Genomic DNA, 17,969 nt, shown 5'->3' with positions numbered 1-17,969 from the left:
AGGAGAAATTTCTTCATTCAGAGAATTGTGAATCTGTGGAATTCTCTACCACAGAAAGTTGTTGAGGCCAGTTCATTAGATATATTCAAAAGGGAGTTAGATGTGGCCCTTACGGCTAAAGGGATCAAGGGGTATGTAGAGAAAGCAGGAATGGGGTACTGAAGTTGCATGATCAGGCATGATCATATTGAATGCTGGTGCAGGCTCGAAGGGCTGAATGGCCTTTTCCTGCACCTACTTTCTATGTTTCTATGTTCTGGCGCTCCACAATTTGCACACCATCCAGCCTGCCTTGACACTAATCTCAGGGATCTCCCTCATCACAGTACAGCAGTGTATCACGGAACACAAACACCTTGCCACCATTCATAACTCGTGATATTCTGTTCATTTTTTTAAAATCGGCTTCTAAATCACTGGACGTGTCCAATACTTGAGATACACACAATAGGATCGACGCTTTAAAGAAAAAGAAGTCTGGCCAGTGTAACTTCTGGACGCCACTGTTTATATTTACTTTCATCTTGATGATAAATCACCGAGTTATGATAGGTGGCCGCCACATATATATTTCGAGGGTTAAATACAGAGCGATGTGTGTACGTCTCCCTCTCTCTGTATGTGTATAAAATCCCAACAAGTTCAAGACGTTGTGGGAGCAGCCGTCCTCCTGCATTGAGCCTGGGATGCGATTGGTTGTGATACTGGCTGTACGGTAGGAGTCGCTGTGCACTGTATACATGTGTGCACTATGTGTGTGTGAGAGCGAGAGAGAGAGCTGTGCCGAACAGAGAGCCAGTCAATCAGTGGCTTTTAATAATGTTGCTCTCTTTTGCTTGTGGCGTCTCAGGGGTTTCGGTGCAGCTTTCAGCGCTTATCCTCCCTCAGTGACTGGGTTCATCTCCCAGGACTATTGAGGAGACAGCGTGAGACTCACTCGACCATCCCAGCAGCACTGGGCTGTTTCTTTTTATTTTGGTGTGTGTGTGTTTGTGTGATACTGCTTCAGTTTGGTGGGGTGGGAGAAAAGAAGGGGGGTTAAAAAAAGAGACTGATATCTGAGTCAACATTATTATTATTTTGAGTGTTTTATTTTATTACCTTGAGGAACTTTAAATGTATCTCAATGGCTGGGGCACAGCCTGGGGTCCACGCTCTTCAGCTCAAACCTGTCTGCGTGCCTGAGAACTTAAAGAAAGGCAGCAAATTTATGAAATGGGATGATGTGAGTATTGACACTGAGATCAGCTTCAAACAGATTCCCCCGAAGATGAAACTGACGCTTTATTACAATGTGGCTGCTTTTGTTATTTCAGCTCGGCGTTCAATCTGGATGTAAATATTACAGAGTAGCTCCCTTTTTTAAATAATCTATGTATTTGTGTTTCCTCTTTCTATGCATTGGGTGCCGCTGCAGCGGTGGCTGCCGACTGAGAGGCAGCGAGCTGGGCTCGGGCACCCGGCACGGCTCGGCCCGGCCAAAGGGTGCGAGCGGAAAGCGCTCTCTCCGCAACTCTCACTGGCCGCTGTGAGGACGGAGGATGAGGAGGAGGAGAGCCGTGTTAAAAATAGACCAGTGGTCCCATGTCAGCAATAGTCTGAACGCATTGGCCTCAACCCCTCGGAGTGCTCAATGTCTCCATTTCTCTCTCTCTCTCTCCGCCCTCAATCCAAATCTCTTCGCTCTCTCTACTTTAATGTCTTGTTTTGCACTTGTGGGGAGCAATGATCTCGGTTTGTCGTTTAGCACTGATTTGCCGCGATGCAACTCGTGTCGTTTATGTATGTGTGCGAGTGTAACATTTTGGAAGCTTTGTTTATTGTCCTTTTCAGCAAACGTGCGGTGAACAGATCTCTAGCTGGAAACATGCTACTGGCTGCATGTTGTATTTGAGCCGGTGTGTATCTGTAGGTCTGTATGTGTATGTGTTTCTATCGGTCTGTGTGTGTGTCTGTGTGTGTCTATTGGTCTGTGTGTGTATGTCTGTCGGTCTGTGTGTGTGTGTCTATTGGTCTGTGTGTGTATGTCTGTCGGTCTGTGTGTGTGCACCTGTGTGCGTGTGTCTATTGGTCTGTGTCTGTATGTGTGTGTGTGTCTATTGGTCTGTGTGTGTATGTCTGTCGGTCTGTGTGTGTGCGTCTATTGGTCCATGTATGTGTGTGTCTGTCGTTCTGTGTGTGTGTGTCTATCGGTCTGTATGTGTCTGTTTGTGTCTCTGTCGGTCTGTGTCTGTGTGTCTGTCGTTCTGTGTGTGTGTGTCTATTGGTCTGTGTCTGTATGTGTCTGACGGTCTGTGTGTGTGTGATTGTGTCTGCCGGTCTGTGTCTGTGTGTCTGTCGATCAGTGTGTGTGTTTGTAAGTCTGTCGGTCTGTGTCTGTGTGTGTGTCTGTCGGTCTGTGTGTGTGTGTCTATTGGCCTGTGTCTGTGTGTGTCTGTCGGTCTGTGTGTGTGTGTCTGTCTGTCTTGTCAGTCCATGTGTGTGTGTGTGTCTGTCGGTCTTTGTGTGTGTGTGTGTGTGTGTCTGTCGGTCTTTGTGTGTGTGTCTGTCGGTCTTTGTGTGTGTTTCTATCAGTCTGTGTGTATGTGTGTGTGTGTCTGTGTCTCTAATGGTCCGTGTGGGTATATGTGTCTATCGGTCTGTGTGTGTGTGTGTTTGTGTCTATTGGTCTGGTCTGTGTGTGTGTGTGTGTGTGTGTGTGTGTGTGTGTGTGTCTATCGGTCTATGTATGTGTGTAACTACCACCCTTTCAGGCAGTGCATTCCAGATCTTAACCACTCGCTGTGTAAAAAAGTTTTTTCTTACATCACCTTTGATTGTTTTACCAATCACCTTAAATCTGTGTCCTCTGGTTCTCGACCATTCTGCCAATGGAAACAGTTTCTCTCTATCTACTCTCTCATGATTTTGAATACCTCTATCAAATCTCCTCTGAATCTTCTCTGCTCCAAGGAGAACAATCCCAGCTTTTCTAAGCTATCCACGTAACTGAAGTCTCTCTTTCCTGCAATCATTCTCGTACATCTTTTCTGCACCTTCTCTAAGGCCTTCACATACTTCCGAAAGTCTGGTGCCCAGAATTGGATACAATACTCCAGGTGGGGTCAAACCAGTGTTTTATACAGATTCATCATAATTTCCACACTTCTGTACTCTATACCTCTATTTATGAAGCCTAGGATCCCGTAAGCCTGCTTTCTCAACCTGCCCTGCCACCTTCAACAATTTATGCACACATACCCCAGGTCTCTCTGTTCGTGCACCCCCTTTCGAATTGTACCATTTAGTTTTTATGTCCTCTCCTCATTCTTTCTACCAAAATGCATCACTTCACAATTTTCTGCGTTAAATTTAATCTGCCATTTGTCCGCCTATTTCACCAGCCTGTTTATGCCTTCCTGAAATCTATCATTCTCCTCCTGACTGTTCATTATACTTCCAAGTTTTGGGTCATCTGCAAATTTTGATATTGTGCCCTGTACACCCATGTCTAAATCATTAATATATCTTAAGAAATGCAGTGGTCCTAGTACCGACCCCTGGGGAACACCACTATATAGCATCCTGCAGTCCGAAAAACAACCTTTCACCGCTACTCTCTGTTTCCTGTCAACTTAGCCAATTTGTATCCATGCTGCCTCTGTCCCTTTTATTCCATGAGCTTCAATTTTGCTGGCAAGCCTATTATGTGGCACTTTGTTGACGACCTTTTGGAAATCCATGTGCACTACGTCAAATGCATTGCCCTCATCAACCCTCTCTGTTACCTCATCAAAAAACTCGAACAAGTTGGTTAAACATGACTTGCCTTTAACAAATCTGTGCTGGTTTTCTATAATTAATCCACCCCTATCCAAGTGACTGTTAATTTTGTCCCTGATCACTGTTTCTAAAAGCTTCCTCACTACCGAGGTTAAACTGACTGGCCTATAGTTGCTGGGGTTTGTCTTTATACCTTTTTTGAACAATGGTGTAACATTTGCAATTCTCCAGTCCTTGGGTACCACCCCAGTATCTATGGCGGATTGGAATATTATGGCCAGTCCCTCCACGATTTCCGCCCTCAATTCCCTCAGCATCCTGGGATGCATCCCATCCGCTCCTGCTGATTTTTCTACTTTAAGTACAGCCAGCCTTTCTAATACCTCTTCATCATCAATTTTTATCTGATCAAGTGTCCCCACCACCTCCTCCTTCACAATGTCTATGGCAGCATCCTCTTCCTTGGGGAAGACAAATGCAAAGTACTCATTTAGAACTTCAGCCACAGTCTCTGCCTCCATGCGTAGGTCTCCTTTTTGGTCCCAAATCGGCCCCACCTCTCCTCTTACTACTCGTTTACTATTTATATGCCAAAATAAGACTTTTGGATTACCTTTTATGTTAGCTGCCATTCTATTGTTATACCCTCTCTTTGCCCCTCTTATTTTCTTTTTCACCTCTCCCCTGACCTTTCTGTATATAGCCTGATTCTCAGATGTATTTGTAACCTGACATCCGTCATACTCTTTTTCTGCTTCATCATATTCTCTATCTGTTTCGTCATTCGTGACTTTAGTTTCCCTAACTTTCCCCCGAGTGGGATTGTACCTCAACTGTACCTGAACTATTTCCTCTGTGAAGGCAGCCCATTGTTCCACTACGATTTTGCCTGCCAATCTTTGATTCCTTTTTACCCGGGCCACATCCGTTCTCATCCCACTGAAATTGGCCTTCCCCCAGTTAAACATTTTTACTCTAGATTGCTCCCTGTCCTTTTCCACAGCTAATCTAAATCTTGTGATACTATGATCACTGTTCCCTAAATGTTCACCGACTGACACTTGCTCCACTTGACCGACTCATTCCCCAGAACCAGATCCAGCAATGCCTCCTCCCTCGTTGGGCCGGAAACATACTGATCAATAAAGTTCTCCTGATCACACTTCAGAAATTCTTTGCCTTCTCTGCCCTGAACACTATTATGATCCCAGTCTATATTATGAAGTCCCCATTATTAATACTCTATAGTTCTTGCACCTCCCTGTAATTTCTCTGCAAACTTGCTCCTCCATATCTTTCCTGTTATTTGATGGTCTATAGAGTACAGCTATTAGTGTAATGGCACCTCTATTATTTCTTAACGCTAGCCATATAGATTCTGTCCTTGACTCCTCCAGGATATCCTCCCTCTCCAGCACTGTAACATTCTCCTTAACCAATACTGCCACACCACCTCCTATCTTACCTTCCCTATCTTTCCCGAACACCTTATAACCAGGAATATTTAATACCCAATCCTGCTCTTTGAGCCAAGTCTCAGTTATTGCCACAACATCATATTCCCATGTGGCTATTTATGCCTCACTTACCGTGTTTACTACGCTTTGTGCATTCACATTCACACACTGTAAACCATCTTAGACCATCCTGTATTCTCTCTTAGTTGGACCCCACCTAATACCTTACATGTTTTAACTTTTGTGCTCACTGCCTCTCTCAATCCCATGAGTACTATATTTCCCCTTTCTAATGTTACATCCTGTTGCCCATTCCCCTGCCAAATTAATTTCAACCCTCCCCAACAGCACTAGCAAACCTTACCGCGAGAATACTGGTTCCAGCCCTTTTGAGGTGCAAACCGTCTGGCCTGTACAGGTCCCACCTCCCCCAGTACCGGTCTCAATGCCCCAGGAATCTGAAGCCTCTTCTGCACCATCTCTCCGGCCATACATTCATCTGCTCTATTCTCCTATTTCTATACTCGGTCTGTGTGTGTACCTATCGGTGTGTGTGTGTGTGTCTATCAGTCAATGTGTGTGTGTATCTATTGGTTTGTGTGTATGTGTGTGTGTGTGTGTCTGTGTGTGTATGTCTATAGGTCTGTGTGTGTATGTCTATCAGTCAGAGCGTGTGGGTGTCGATTGGTGTGTGTGTGTGTGTATGTCTATCAGTTTGTGTGTGTGTGTCTATCAGTCAGTGTGTGTGGGTGTCTATTCGTCTGTGTGTGTGTATGTGTGTGTGTCTATCGATCTGTGTTAATTGGTCTGTGTGTGTGTCTATTGGTCAGTGTATATCGGTCTGACTGTGTGTGTGTGTGTTGTGCTGAACTGATGAGGTGAATTTCTATGTTAAAGGCATTATATAAACACAAGTTGTGTTTTCTTTTAAATGCACAACGCTGAGCAGCATTCACATTATTAATGTATCTGTGTTACTAATGTATTTAATATCATTTTGGGAAATTATATCGACTGCACCGATTTGGTTCAATGATTGTCCCCCAATTTAATGTGCAACCACCGGCTCCACACAGGTCACAAAGCGGCTGCAAGATCAGCAGTGTTGTTTTACCTTGAATCGGGGCGATGCAATTTGTGTGGTGTGTTTCAGAGATTCTGAAATCTGATGTGCAATAATGCTTTCACCATTGCATTTACACCGTGTATTCTGTTGTGTAGGCATCTGAACCAACAAATCCGGTACGGATATTGGAGAGGAATGACTGTGAGCTTTGAGTACAAGCCTGGTCATTTTTTAAATATCTGTAGCGGATGCAATTCAAATGGCCACAGCAGCGTTAAGTGGATTTTTTTTGCATCATCAGCACAAAATACTAATTCTCATTTAGAGTGTCACAGGTCAGTTTTTTTCTCTCCTTCCAAAATCAAATTTTTTGCTGCTCCTTCTGCACATTCATGGTTGCAAACGTTACTACGAAGTGTAGTGGTAGTCATGGCTCAGTGGGTAGCACGCATGCCTCTGAGTTAGAAGGATGTGAGTTACGGTCCCACTTCAGAGACTTGAGCACAAAAACCTAGGCTGATACTCCAGTGGAGTACTGAGGGAGTGCCGCACTGTCCGAGGTGCTGCCTTTCGGATGCGACGTTAATCCGAGGCCCCATCTGCTCTCTCAGGTTGACGTCAATTTCGAAGAAGAGCAGGGGAGCTATCCTCGGTGTCCTGGCCAATATTCATCCTTCAATCAACATCACAGAAACGGATTATCACATAGGGAGCTTGCTGTGTGCAAGTTTGGCTGCTGTGTTTCCTACATTACAAAAGTATTTCATTGGCTGTAAAGTGCTTTGAGAAGTCCGGAGGTGATGAAAGGTGCTATATAAATGCAAATGTAAGTTTGTTTGACCTGGTGAGATTGAGCCCATCAACAGGTTCAGGTTTGTAATACTCTCTTAACAAGCCCCAGCAACATGAAAGCTGCCCAAGCTGCACGTGCAGTCACTCAGGCATAAATTCTTACTGCTAACATAAAGCCGAAGCTAATAACCAATAATCGTCATTCATTGAAAATCAGCTGTAATTAACACTTGCTATTTACTGAATTGATATTAAAGACTTTTAAGTAGCTTAGCGTCACTGACACCTAAATGAATTGCATTCATAATACTCTAGTCACACAGAGGCATTAACAATGTGAATGCTGCTCAGCATTGTATGCCTAAAAGAAAAATACAACTTGCTTTTATGTAATGCCTTTAACATAGTAAAACGTCCCAAGGCCCTCTCACAGGAGCGTTACAAGTACAAGAAGTGTACGTGTGAATGTTCATGTGACGTGCCGTTAGAAATTTCCACCCAGAGGCTATTAGCGTTATTCATTAACACCTTTAAAGATTAAGTGGTCATGGCAAGTGCTATGAGAACTTTATATTGACTGTTTTTCCTGTTGCTAGGACTCCACAACTGTAACTCCCGTTACCTTGAAAGTGGATCCACAGGGATTGTTCCTTTACTGGACAGATCAAAACAAGGTGAGAATATTAAACCCACTTTATTGACAAGAACTTTTTGCAGGTAAGCAACACCTCATTAGCTTTTGGACTTGTGGCAAGTTATATTCTCAAATGATTTCCGTTATGGCATCAGACTGCAGACTTCTTGTTCTAAAACATGTATAGATTTTGAGTCTCAAGGATCAGAGGTTTTTTTTACCATTACTGGTTAACAACTCAATATTTGCTAAACATCTATTTTTCCACAACAAATGGCAAGATTAATGACACTTTCATTTTCATCACATTTGAAAGTCTGTTTAAATATTGTGCTGAAGCAGCTTTGATTGTCTCCAGAAATATTCTGACAGTCCCGAGCTCTGTACAATTTGAAGGACTAAAATAGAAGTGATCTGGCTGTTGAAGAATGTGGAGGCAAAATAAAAACAGCTGAAATGACACAAGTTTACAACTGTTTTGATTGCTTTGAGCCATGTTGTAGTTGGCCGAGAGAAATCGTACTTTTTGTTTCAAATTCAGAAGAGAAAATGCTGGAAATGTGCAGTATATTGTTTGTTCGTTCGTTCTCTGAAAGGATAGGTTAATGTTTCCAAGGTTAACTGAGATCTGATGAAGGGTTACACTCCATACGACAGCCTATTTTACCTCATTCAGTTGCTGACGAACTGTGCATTTTCAGCATTTTTTTCTCATTATTTCTAATCTCCAGCATTTGTGTTTTATTCCTAAAAAATGCCTTTTCCAGGCCTTTTTGTGAAAAAGAATCTTTTAGCAGTAGTTTAAAGAACAAGCATAAATCTTGATTATGACAACTTTTGAAAACAGAGATATGTAACCTTAATGCAATTAATTCCACATGCAAAGCTTTAAACTAATTTGAGAGCTCTGCGAAATGCAAATTATGTTTTGCTGTTTCTATTTTTATATTCACAAATTCCCGCTGTTGCAGACAAAACTATTTTGTCTCTTGGGAGGCTCGAGCCAAGACATAGGGATGTCCTCAGGCTGCGAATCAAAGCGTTCATTTAGCTGAAGGACTACAAAAACATTGAAAAGTATTTTGGGTTGTATGTGCAACACGGTTGTCGTGCAAAACTCTCATCAAAGAATTAATTGATAAATGAACAATTTCAGTTTCCACCTGGCTTACAGCCCAATGCCTCATGCACCACCGTTACTGCATTGTTTCTGTTTACTTCCACTGATAGAGAGATTCCGTTTAACTCTGAGAAACCAACATAAATAAATAGTTAAGATAAAAAGAAGAACCATGAATGATGAAAATCTGAAGAAAAAATGAATTTTGACTGAAATGCAAAGTCGTTTGCTCAGCAAATTATAGCCCAAAATGTTGATGGCCTTTCTCTTGCAGATGATTGGTGATATGCTGTGTTTTCTGTTTTTATGAAAGTAAATTATTATTTGACAGCAACAAATCGATTATTTGGTTGTCACAAATTTCTATGGGATCAACCAGCAGACTTGCAAGTGATGAGTCTCTGTATTAGTTTAATGTGTGGTCGAAGTGCAGTGATGTACAGTATACATTGCTTTCAATTATGTCATCAGTATCAGCAGCGAGCTTATGGTCAATTGCTGACAATTTTAATATGGTAAAGTACCTTACTTTTCTTCAACTTCACAGAATTCTTGTGGCGTGAGATATAACAACACAACGTCCCGGGAGTCGAAACTGCCCTGTTTAGCGAGATCTGTTAGTGCCTCCGAGGGGTACTAATGGGGCGCGAAACAGTTTTCCCCTGGGGGGGGGGCGGAGGGGCACTACCAGCTCCCAAGACATTGCACGGGAGTTAGCGGAGGCTGCCACGCTCACGTTGCACCCCGACCATAGCGTCCCAGGCCACCATGCAACCGACGATGACATCATCACCATGCGCAGTGATCCCTTAGCGCCCCGTGGTGAACATTGGCCAGCGCCCCGCGAGGCTACCACGAGCGATGTCAGCGCCAGCCTCATGAGTCGCAAACCGGGCCGACATCCGCTCGTGGGGCGGAAGTTAAAAGGGAGGTCGGGAGTGCCCCGTTCTGCCATCCGACCTGTTTGACCAACTCACCGGTTGGCCCCTTCTTTACTTCTCTGACGTGATCCGGGCCACCATCGTGCAGCCCAGCACTCCATTTTGGGTGCCGGGCTGCGGCTTCAGCACCACGCCACCCCGGTGGCCAAGCGGAGGCCATCAGAGGCCCAGCTGAGTGTGCAGCGACCCTCCCCTTTAGCCGAAGGGGATGCCCATTGAAATGTGTCAGCACTACGCAGAGCAGCCAAGTAGCACTGCCGATCGTGCCCCTGTATTGCCCACTTCCTGTGAGGGATGGTAACTGCAATTTCGCGACCGGGGGGCAGGACTTCCGCACCGGGCGCAGAAAGTCCCGCCCCGAGCCGGTTCCCATCCCCATTCGGGGCGCTGGGGAATTTCTCCCCCCCCCCCCTGATTTTGATACAGGAACATTGGCCGAGAAACGGCAAGCGAGCAGTATCAGATCGGCCACCCATTACACGCAGCGCCTGATATTCAGTTCCATATACCGATACCGCCCGTTATACGCAGCACCTGATATTCAGTTCCATATACCGATACCGCCCGTTATACGCAGCACCTGATATTCAGTTCCATATACCGATACCGCCCGTTATTCACAGCGCCTTTTATTCAGTTCCATATACCGATACCGCCCGTTATTCACAGCGCCTTTTATTCAGTTCCATATACCGATACCGGCCGTTGTTCACAGCGCCTTTTATTCAGTTCCATATACCGATACCGCCTATTATACACAGCGCCTGATATTCAGTTCCATATACCGATACCGCCCGTTATACGCAGCACCTGATATTCAGTTCCATATACCGATACCGCCCATTATTCACAGCGCCTTTTATTCAGTTCCATATACCGATACCGCCCGTTATTCACAGCGCATTTATTCAGTTCCATATACCGATACCGCCCGTTGTTCACAGCGCCTTTTATTCAGTTCCATATACCGATACCGCCCGTTATTCACAGCGCCTTTTATTCAGTTCCATATACTGATACCGCCCGTTATACGCAGCACCAGATATTCTGTTCCATATACCGATACCGCCCGTTATACGCAACACCAGATATTCTGTTCCATATACCGATACCGCCCGTTATACACAGCGCCTGTTATTCAGTTCCCTATACCGATACTGCCCGTTATACGCAGCACCTGATATTCAGTTCCATATACCGATACCGCCCGTTATACACAGCGCCTGTTATTCAGTTCCATATACCGATACCGCCCGTTATACGCAGCGCCTGATATTCAGTTCCATATACCCATACCGCCCGTTATACGATGCGCCTGTTATTCAGTTCCATATACCGAAAGCGCCCATTATACACAGCGTCTGATATTCAGTTCCATATACCGATACCGCCCGTTATACACAGCGTCTGATATTCTGTTCCATATACCAATACCGCCCGTTATACACAGCGCCTGTTATTCAGTTCCATATACCGATACCGCCCGTTATACGCAGCACCTGATATTCAGTTCCATATACCGATACCGCCCGTTATACACAGCGCCTGTTATTCAGTTCCATATACTGATACCGCCCGTTATATGCAGCGCCTGATATTCAGTTCCATATACCCATACCGCCCGTTATACGATGCGCCTGTTATTCAGTTCCATATACCGAAAGCACCCATTATACACAGCGTCTGATATTCAGTTCCATATACCCATACCGCCTGTTATACGCAGCGCCTGTTATTCAGTTTCATATACTGATACCGCCCGTTATACACAGCGCCTGTTATTCAGTTCCATAGACTGATACCGCCCGTTATACACAGCGCCTGTTATTCAGTTCCATATACTGATACCGCCCGTTATACACAGCGCCTGTTATTCAGTTCCATATACTGATACCGCCCGTTATACACAGCGCCTGTTATTCAGTTCCATATACTGATACCGCCCGTTATACACAGTGCCTGTTATTCAGTTCCATATACTGATACCGCCCGTTATACACAGCGCCTGTTATTCAGTTCCATAGACTGATACCGCCCGCTATACGCAGTGCCTGTTATTCAGTTCCATTGGTTCTGGAGATTATTCACTTGGCAATTTCCTGATGACCGAAGAGTCCAGCAATTACTTCTGAAGAAAATGTTGGAAACTGTCAGATAAATCCTCAAAGACACAGCACGGTGCGAGCCAGGTATGTTGTGAATATTGTCTCCATGACTGACAGCCAGTGCCGTCAATCACATCAGCAGTTGATCGCGGATTGATCAGTTACCTGCTGTGGGGTGCAGTTGGTAAACTGGGTTTTTGGCATGTGTGGAGACCCATCAGTATGCTTAAGAGGCTTCAAACCAACCTGAAGTAAAAGTACACCCGCATTTCTGTTTGCCTTACATAGAACATGCAGTCTCTCCTATAGGTGTACCTCACTTACACAAGTCCAATGAGCTTTGTTGCAGTTGGCAAGTGCCTAGGGTGGACAGAGGTAATGCTGGAATTTACCCAGCAAAAACTGTGCAGCTTACCAGCGTAGAGCACTGGTAAGCTTCTCTCTGCTTGTCCAATTAGTCTCACTCTACCTATCAGTTCAGGAGTGTCCAAGGTTTTTGTCATTGTGGACTGCTTCGATGTGTGGCCTGGAGCCTCGTGAGAGAAATATATATCTAAATCAACATTCCCATTAATTTGTAGGTACCCTGAAACTTGAGATACAAACAGATTTGATGTCCTGCTTTAAGATTTGTCCATTACAAACACTAAGGACAGCCCTTTGTAAGCTCGAGGTCCATAACATTCAAAGAAGACAAATCAGCAAAAAAATAAAAGTAAAATAGAGTTAAGTTGGCTGGGCTGTATTTACAGCACGGAAACAGTCTGTTCAGCCCAACAGGTCCATGCCGGTGTTTATGCTCCACAAGAGTCCCCTCCCACCCCTCTTCATCTCCCCATCAACTTATCCTTCTGTTCTTTACTCTCGCATGTGCTTTTCTAAGCTTCCCGTTAAAAGCATCGATGTTATTCATCTCAACAATTCCTAATGGTAGTGAGTTCCACATTCTTACCGCTCTCTGGGTAAAGAAGTTTCTCCTGAATTCCCTAATGGATTTATCATTGACTGTCATATATTTACGGCCCTTAGTTCTGATCTCCTCACAAGTGGAAACATATTCTTTACATCTACCCTATCAAATCCTTTTAGAGTCTTGAAGACCTCTATCAGGACACCCCTGTCTTTTTTCTAGAGAAATGAGTCCCAACCTGTTCAGTCTTTCCTGATCGGTATAACTCAATTCTGGTATCATTCTAGTAAATCTTTTTTGAACCTTCTCCAGTGCCTCTTTATCCCTTGTCTTGGTTCCAATGTTCCATCACCAGCCATGACATATTGGAGTCATCTGGAGTGTAAAGGGACTTTGTTTGCCCACCCGGGCACCACTCCCCTTCCCCCCCACCTCATAATCAAGATAATCACTACTTAATCGCTTGAAGTGGAATACAGAATTTTACTGCAGAAATCTGAAAAGCTAAGTCGTCTTGAGATAAATATAAAAACAATTGACTAGAATGTGGAGAACAGAATGGCACATGATTTGTATTCAGATACTCTGTACCATACTTGTCTGATCAGGTTATATATGTTGCCGGAGTGTTCTGTCAGTGCACCATTCCTACATTACAAGCGACTACACTTCAAAAAGTAGTTCAATGGCTGCAATGCACTTTGCGACGTCCTGAAGTCATAAAAGGCGCTATATATTTTTCTTTCATTGTGAATGTAATTGAGGCAGATCTGTGAAAGTAAAAATATAATGATTCAACAGTCAAATTTTCATAAGTTCCAATTTGAGAAATTTATACCTTTGGAACCAATCAAAATAATTGCTTTTTGTCTGTCTATTTTATATTAAATTCAATATGTGGGGTGAGCATTTCAATGAGGTACTCATAATAAGTATCTCATTCATTCATTCATTCGTATGCAGTCCTTCGAAATCAAAAGGGTGGGTGGGGAGTCTGGTTTGCCGCACGCTCCTTCCACTGCCTGCGTTTGTTTTCTGCATGCTCTCGGTGACGAGACTCGAGGTGCTCAGCGCACTCCCAGATGTTTTTCCTCTACTTAGGGCGATCTTTATCCAGGGATTCCCAAGTGTCGGTGGGGATGTTGCACTTTATCAAGGAGGATTTGAGGGTGTCCTTGAAGGCAACGCTGGTGGTATTTCTCCAGTGCTTTGAGGTGCCTGCTATATATATAGTCCATATCTCTGAGCCATATAGGAGGGCGGGGATCACTACAGCACTGTAGACCATAAGCTTGGTACCAGATTTGAGGTCCTGGTCTTCGAACACTCTCTTCCTCAGGTGACTGAATGCTGCGCTGGTGCATGGATTTATAAGTACCTGCTGTACATGCTACTCCTGTAGGTGCTCGGTTTATTTCAGTGTTAAAGGCACACAATAGTTGATATTTTACACCTCCCTGTGATTACACACCAAGTTCCTACAAATCATTCCAAATACTTTGTTAGAACAATTTCTGACTGCCATTTTTCTCAGTAACTGTAAATATATGTTGTTGTAGTAACTGTAATTTCTATACCTAGAGTAAGGATTTAAACCTGTGCGTGTCGAGTAAGAGAGAGAAAAAGAAAAAGACTGACAGGAGGACTGGAAATCTTGGACCCTGCTCCACTGCCATAACAATGGTCGAGCAGCACCTCCCCTATGCTGGGCACTTGCACACCTGACACTTGGAATTCCTGGTGTTAAGCACTCAGGATCAAATTCACAGTTGCTCATGTCACTATTTGTGCAGCTGGGCATCCGCAAGGGAGGGGAACACAAAAACACAGGAACAGGGGAAGGCCATTCAGCACAACGAGCCTGTTCTGTCATTCAATGAGATCATGGCTGATCTGTATCCCAACTCCATCCACCCGCCTTGGCTCCATATCCTTTTATACCCTTGTCTAACAAAAATCTATTGACCTCAGATTTAGAGTTATTATTTGAGCTAGCAGCTACTGCTTTCTGTGGGTGAGAGTTCCACACTTCTACCACCCTTTGCATGCAGTGTTTCCTAACTTCTCTCCTGAATGGCATGGCTCTGATTTTAAGTTTATGTCCCCTTGTCCGAGACTCCCTCACTCGCGGAAAAAGTTTCTATCTACCCTATCAATTCCTTGCAAAATCCCAGAAACCCCAATCATATCACCCCTTAACATTTTGTATTCCAGGGAATACATGCCCAGTTTATGTAATCTCTCCTCAATATCTTAGGGAGGTGATTTGAAGTGCTTGGCAGCCTCTGCCCCAGTGCTGGCAGGTCCGACCAAAGAACCTCTGGAGTGAGAAGTACCTGCAGACACTCAGTACATGCGAAACACACACAATTGCGTTATCTTTTGTATCACAATATTTACACGCACCATCCCACCGAAACCATGTGAGTTCCTGGGAGAGGTGAAATACCAGATTAAAAACCCGGGACAATTTGGAGAAAAAAAAATCTGGGAAATTCCTCTCCGACCCATCTAGGTGATCGAAACTAGTCCAGGAGATCACTCTGGCTCTGAATTCCCTGAAGTACCTACCTTCTGTAAGGTGATGTCTGCCCCAACCAGAAACCAGTCCAGCTCTCGCTTGAAGGTATTCAGAAAATTGGCATTCACCGCACGAGATGGCAGCTTGTTCCAGAGATCCAATATTCTCTGCAAAAAGAACCACCTCCTAACATTGAACCTAGATTTAGCTTTATACAACTTAATATTGTGGCCCCCTGGTCCATCTAACCTATTTAATTGGAACAAACTGTCAACTGGACCACATTGGGAACACCAACTTAGATTGATATAGTGCTTTTGATGTAATAAAATATCCCAAGATGCTTCACAGCACTGATTATCAAAATAAAACTGACATTGAGACTCATAAGGAGAACTTAGGACATGTGATGAAAAGCTTGGTCAAAGGTTTTAAGGAGCATCTTAAAAGGGGACGAGAGGTAGAACTGGTGGGTATTCTGGCAGGTCATGTCATTTGTTCAGTCCTGCCTCCTTTCTTTGGTCATCCGTTCAAAGCGAGCAGGCACTAGAACCACAGCTCTATGCCCCAAGGGTCTCCGGTGCTGGCCATATAAAGTGGAGACTAATGTAAAAGGGTCCAGCCCAAATATCCACCCACCTGGCCGCACTAGTTGCATCCAAATCTGCTTTGAGCAGTTCAGTTTTTAAGGCCAGAATGTTTTTCCTCATCCTAATTTGATTCCTTTAAAAAAAAAATTGAATGTTAATAGCAAACAGTGCATCTTTGAGAGAAATGGATGGGGGTGGGTGGGGACAAAGCAGATTGTCCTTGTGAGACATGAATGGGATTAATGGGGGTTGAGGGTGTGGTGAGTAGAAGTGGAATGAAGGGAAGGAGAGGATGGAGCCAGATAGTTCAAAGGATAGGAGTTATGAGTAGTGATGGGAGTTAATAGGGGTAACGATGGGAGTTGGGTTGGTAGGAAGGGGAGGGGATAGTGGGAAGATGAAGGGGTAGAGAACTTGATAGAAATGAAAGGATAGGGAAAGCATTAATGATGGGGGAGGAAATGGGAAGGGAGCTGCTTTTCCCTGCAACCCTCACTGGAAAATACTGCCTGCAGCTATTGGGGCCTGCACACTCCACCAAGCCATGCCACACCACAAAAGGAAGGAAGAAATAATGAAAACGAAAGAGTGAGAGAGAAGCACAAGAAGATAGGATAAGGAGGAAAGCAACAAGAACTGGAGAGAGAGAAGCAAAAGGGAAAGAAAGAAACGCCTCATCCGAAAGACGGCACCTCCGACAGTGCAGCACTCCCTCAGTACTGCACTGGGGTGTCAGCCTAGATTTCATTTGCATAAGTCCCTGGAGTGGCACTTGAACCCACAACCTTCTGACTCAGAGGTGAGAGTGCTACGCACTGAGCCATGGCTGACCTGTAAAATAGATACAGAAGGAAAAGAGGAAAAAACAGAAAAACAGCAACATAAAGCTGAGAGAGATCGGTATGAGAGAGACCGTATTCTCCAGTGTACTCTGTATTGTGCCACAGGAGATTCCCTGGTATATCATTTACCTTCATGGGTAGTTTATGTACTCATCACAGAAGCAACTGCCAAAAATATGCAAAGAAGCCACCCATATGAAATAATTAGCTGAGCCAGCAGGGGATGAATTATCATAATGTCATAAGTTTATTAACATACTACATTGTGGCCTGGCATGAGTACATCTTGTCAAAGAAGTAGTGTCACCATCTGCAGCTCTTTTAAGAGAAGAAAAATAATCACAGTTACAAAATGTAATTTTCTGTGTCTCTTAATAATAAGATATCCGATTTACTATTAATCATGGTCCTTTTCGCTATTCCCGCCTATCTTTGCTCATTTTCAAGTATTTGTATTGAAATGCAGAGCAGTGAAGTCATTGGGAAAATGTTTTGCAGGAATTGGTGAGCCTGATAGCACATGAGCTGAATTTAAATACAGCTGTTAATTCAGAGCGTGCTTGTCACTTGAGCTGCATCTGTTAAAGTAGGGTCTCTTGCATGGTCAAACTCAGTAACTCCAACAAAACTGTTCCTCTGGTGTTGTATTCAGCATTATTTAAATTAAAACCCACAAAATATGGCTGCAAATATCCTCCCCTGCATCCAAAAGTAGAAAGTTCAAGCTACTTCTCGTTCTTTGATTTTTTGAAGTATCATTGTTGACAAACATTTCATGAAAGACACAAGAAGGCTTCTTTGGTTAAATGAGTAAGTAGTCCAAATAGTAAAAGGGTGAGATGTTGACACCATTTGTTAGGGGGCTTGTTGTGTAAGAAGTAACAGTCAGTGAGAATGTTTTACACCTCTGGTTCAAGGTGCAACAATGTGTTCAAGCTGTAGTGTCTGTTTCCCTGGGCCGTTTACATATTTCTGTTGAAATTCATTGCAACATAAAAATAAATCGCCTTTAATTTTTTTTTTGTTCATGGGATGCGGGCATCACTGGCAAGGCCAGCATTTATTGCCCATCCCGAATTACCCATGAGAAGGTGGTGATGGCATTCCTTCTTGAACCGCTGCAGTCCCTGTGGTGAAGGTACTCCCACAGTGCTGTTAGGCAGGGAGTTCCAGAATTTTGACCCACCAGTAACGAAGAAACGGTGATGGAAATCCAAGTCAGGATGGTG

At 43.9% G+C, this 17,969-nt stretch overlaps 1 protein-coding gene across 3 annotated transcripts in view; it reads left to right on the top strand.

Annotated features, from left to right (window-relative positions):
* Positions 1-845: 845 nt before the first annotated feature.
* plcb1 (phospholipase C beta 1) overlaps positions 846-17,969 on the top strand; it is a 1,109,102-nt gene continuing 1,091,978 nt past the window's right edge. For all 3 annotated transcript variants that reach the window (XM_070889862.1, XM_070889863.1, XM_070889865.1), the window contains exons 1-2: positions 846-1,225; positions 7,674-7,751. In XM_070889862.1, coding sequence (XP_070745963.1) covers positions 1,127-1,225; positions 7,674-7,751 — 177 coding nt within the window. In that variant the 5' untranslated portion in view covers positions 846-1,126. The remainder of the gene's footprint in view (positions 1,226-7,673; positions 7,752-17,969) is intronic.

Source organism: Pristiophorus japonicus, chromosome 9, assembly GCF_044704955.1.
Source record: "Pristiophorus japonicus isolate sPriJap1 chromosome 9, sPriJap1.hap1, whole genome shotgun sequence".
Lineage (NCBI taxonomy): Eukaryota > Metazoa > Chordata > Chondrichthyes > Pristiophoridae > Pristiophorus > Pristiophorus japonicus.
The sequence above is the reverse complement of the archived record's forward strand: the minus strand, read 5'-3'. Positions and strand labels throughout refer to the sequence as shown.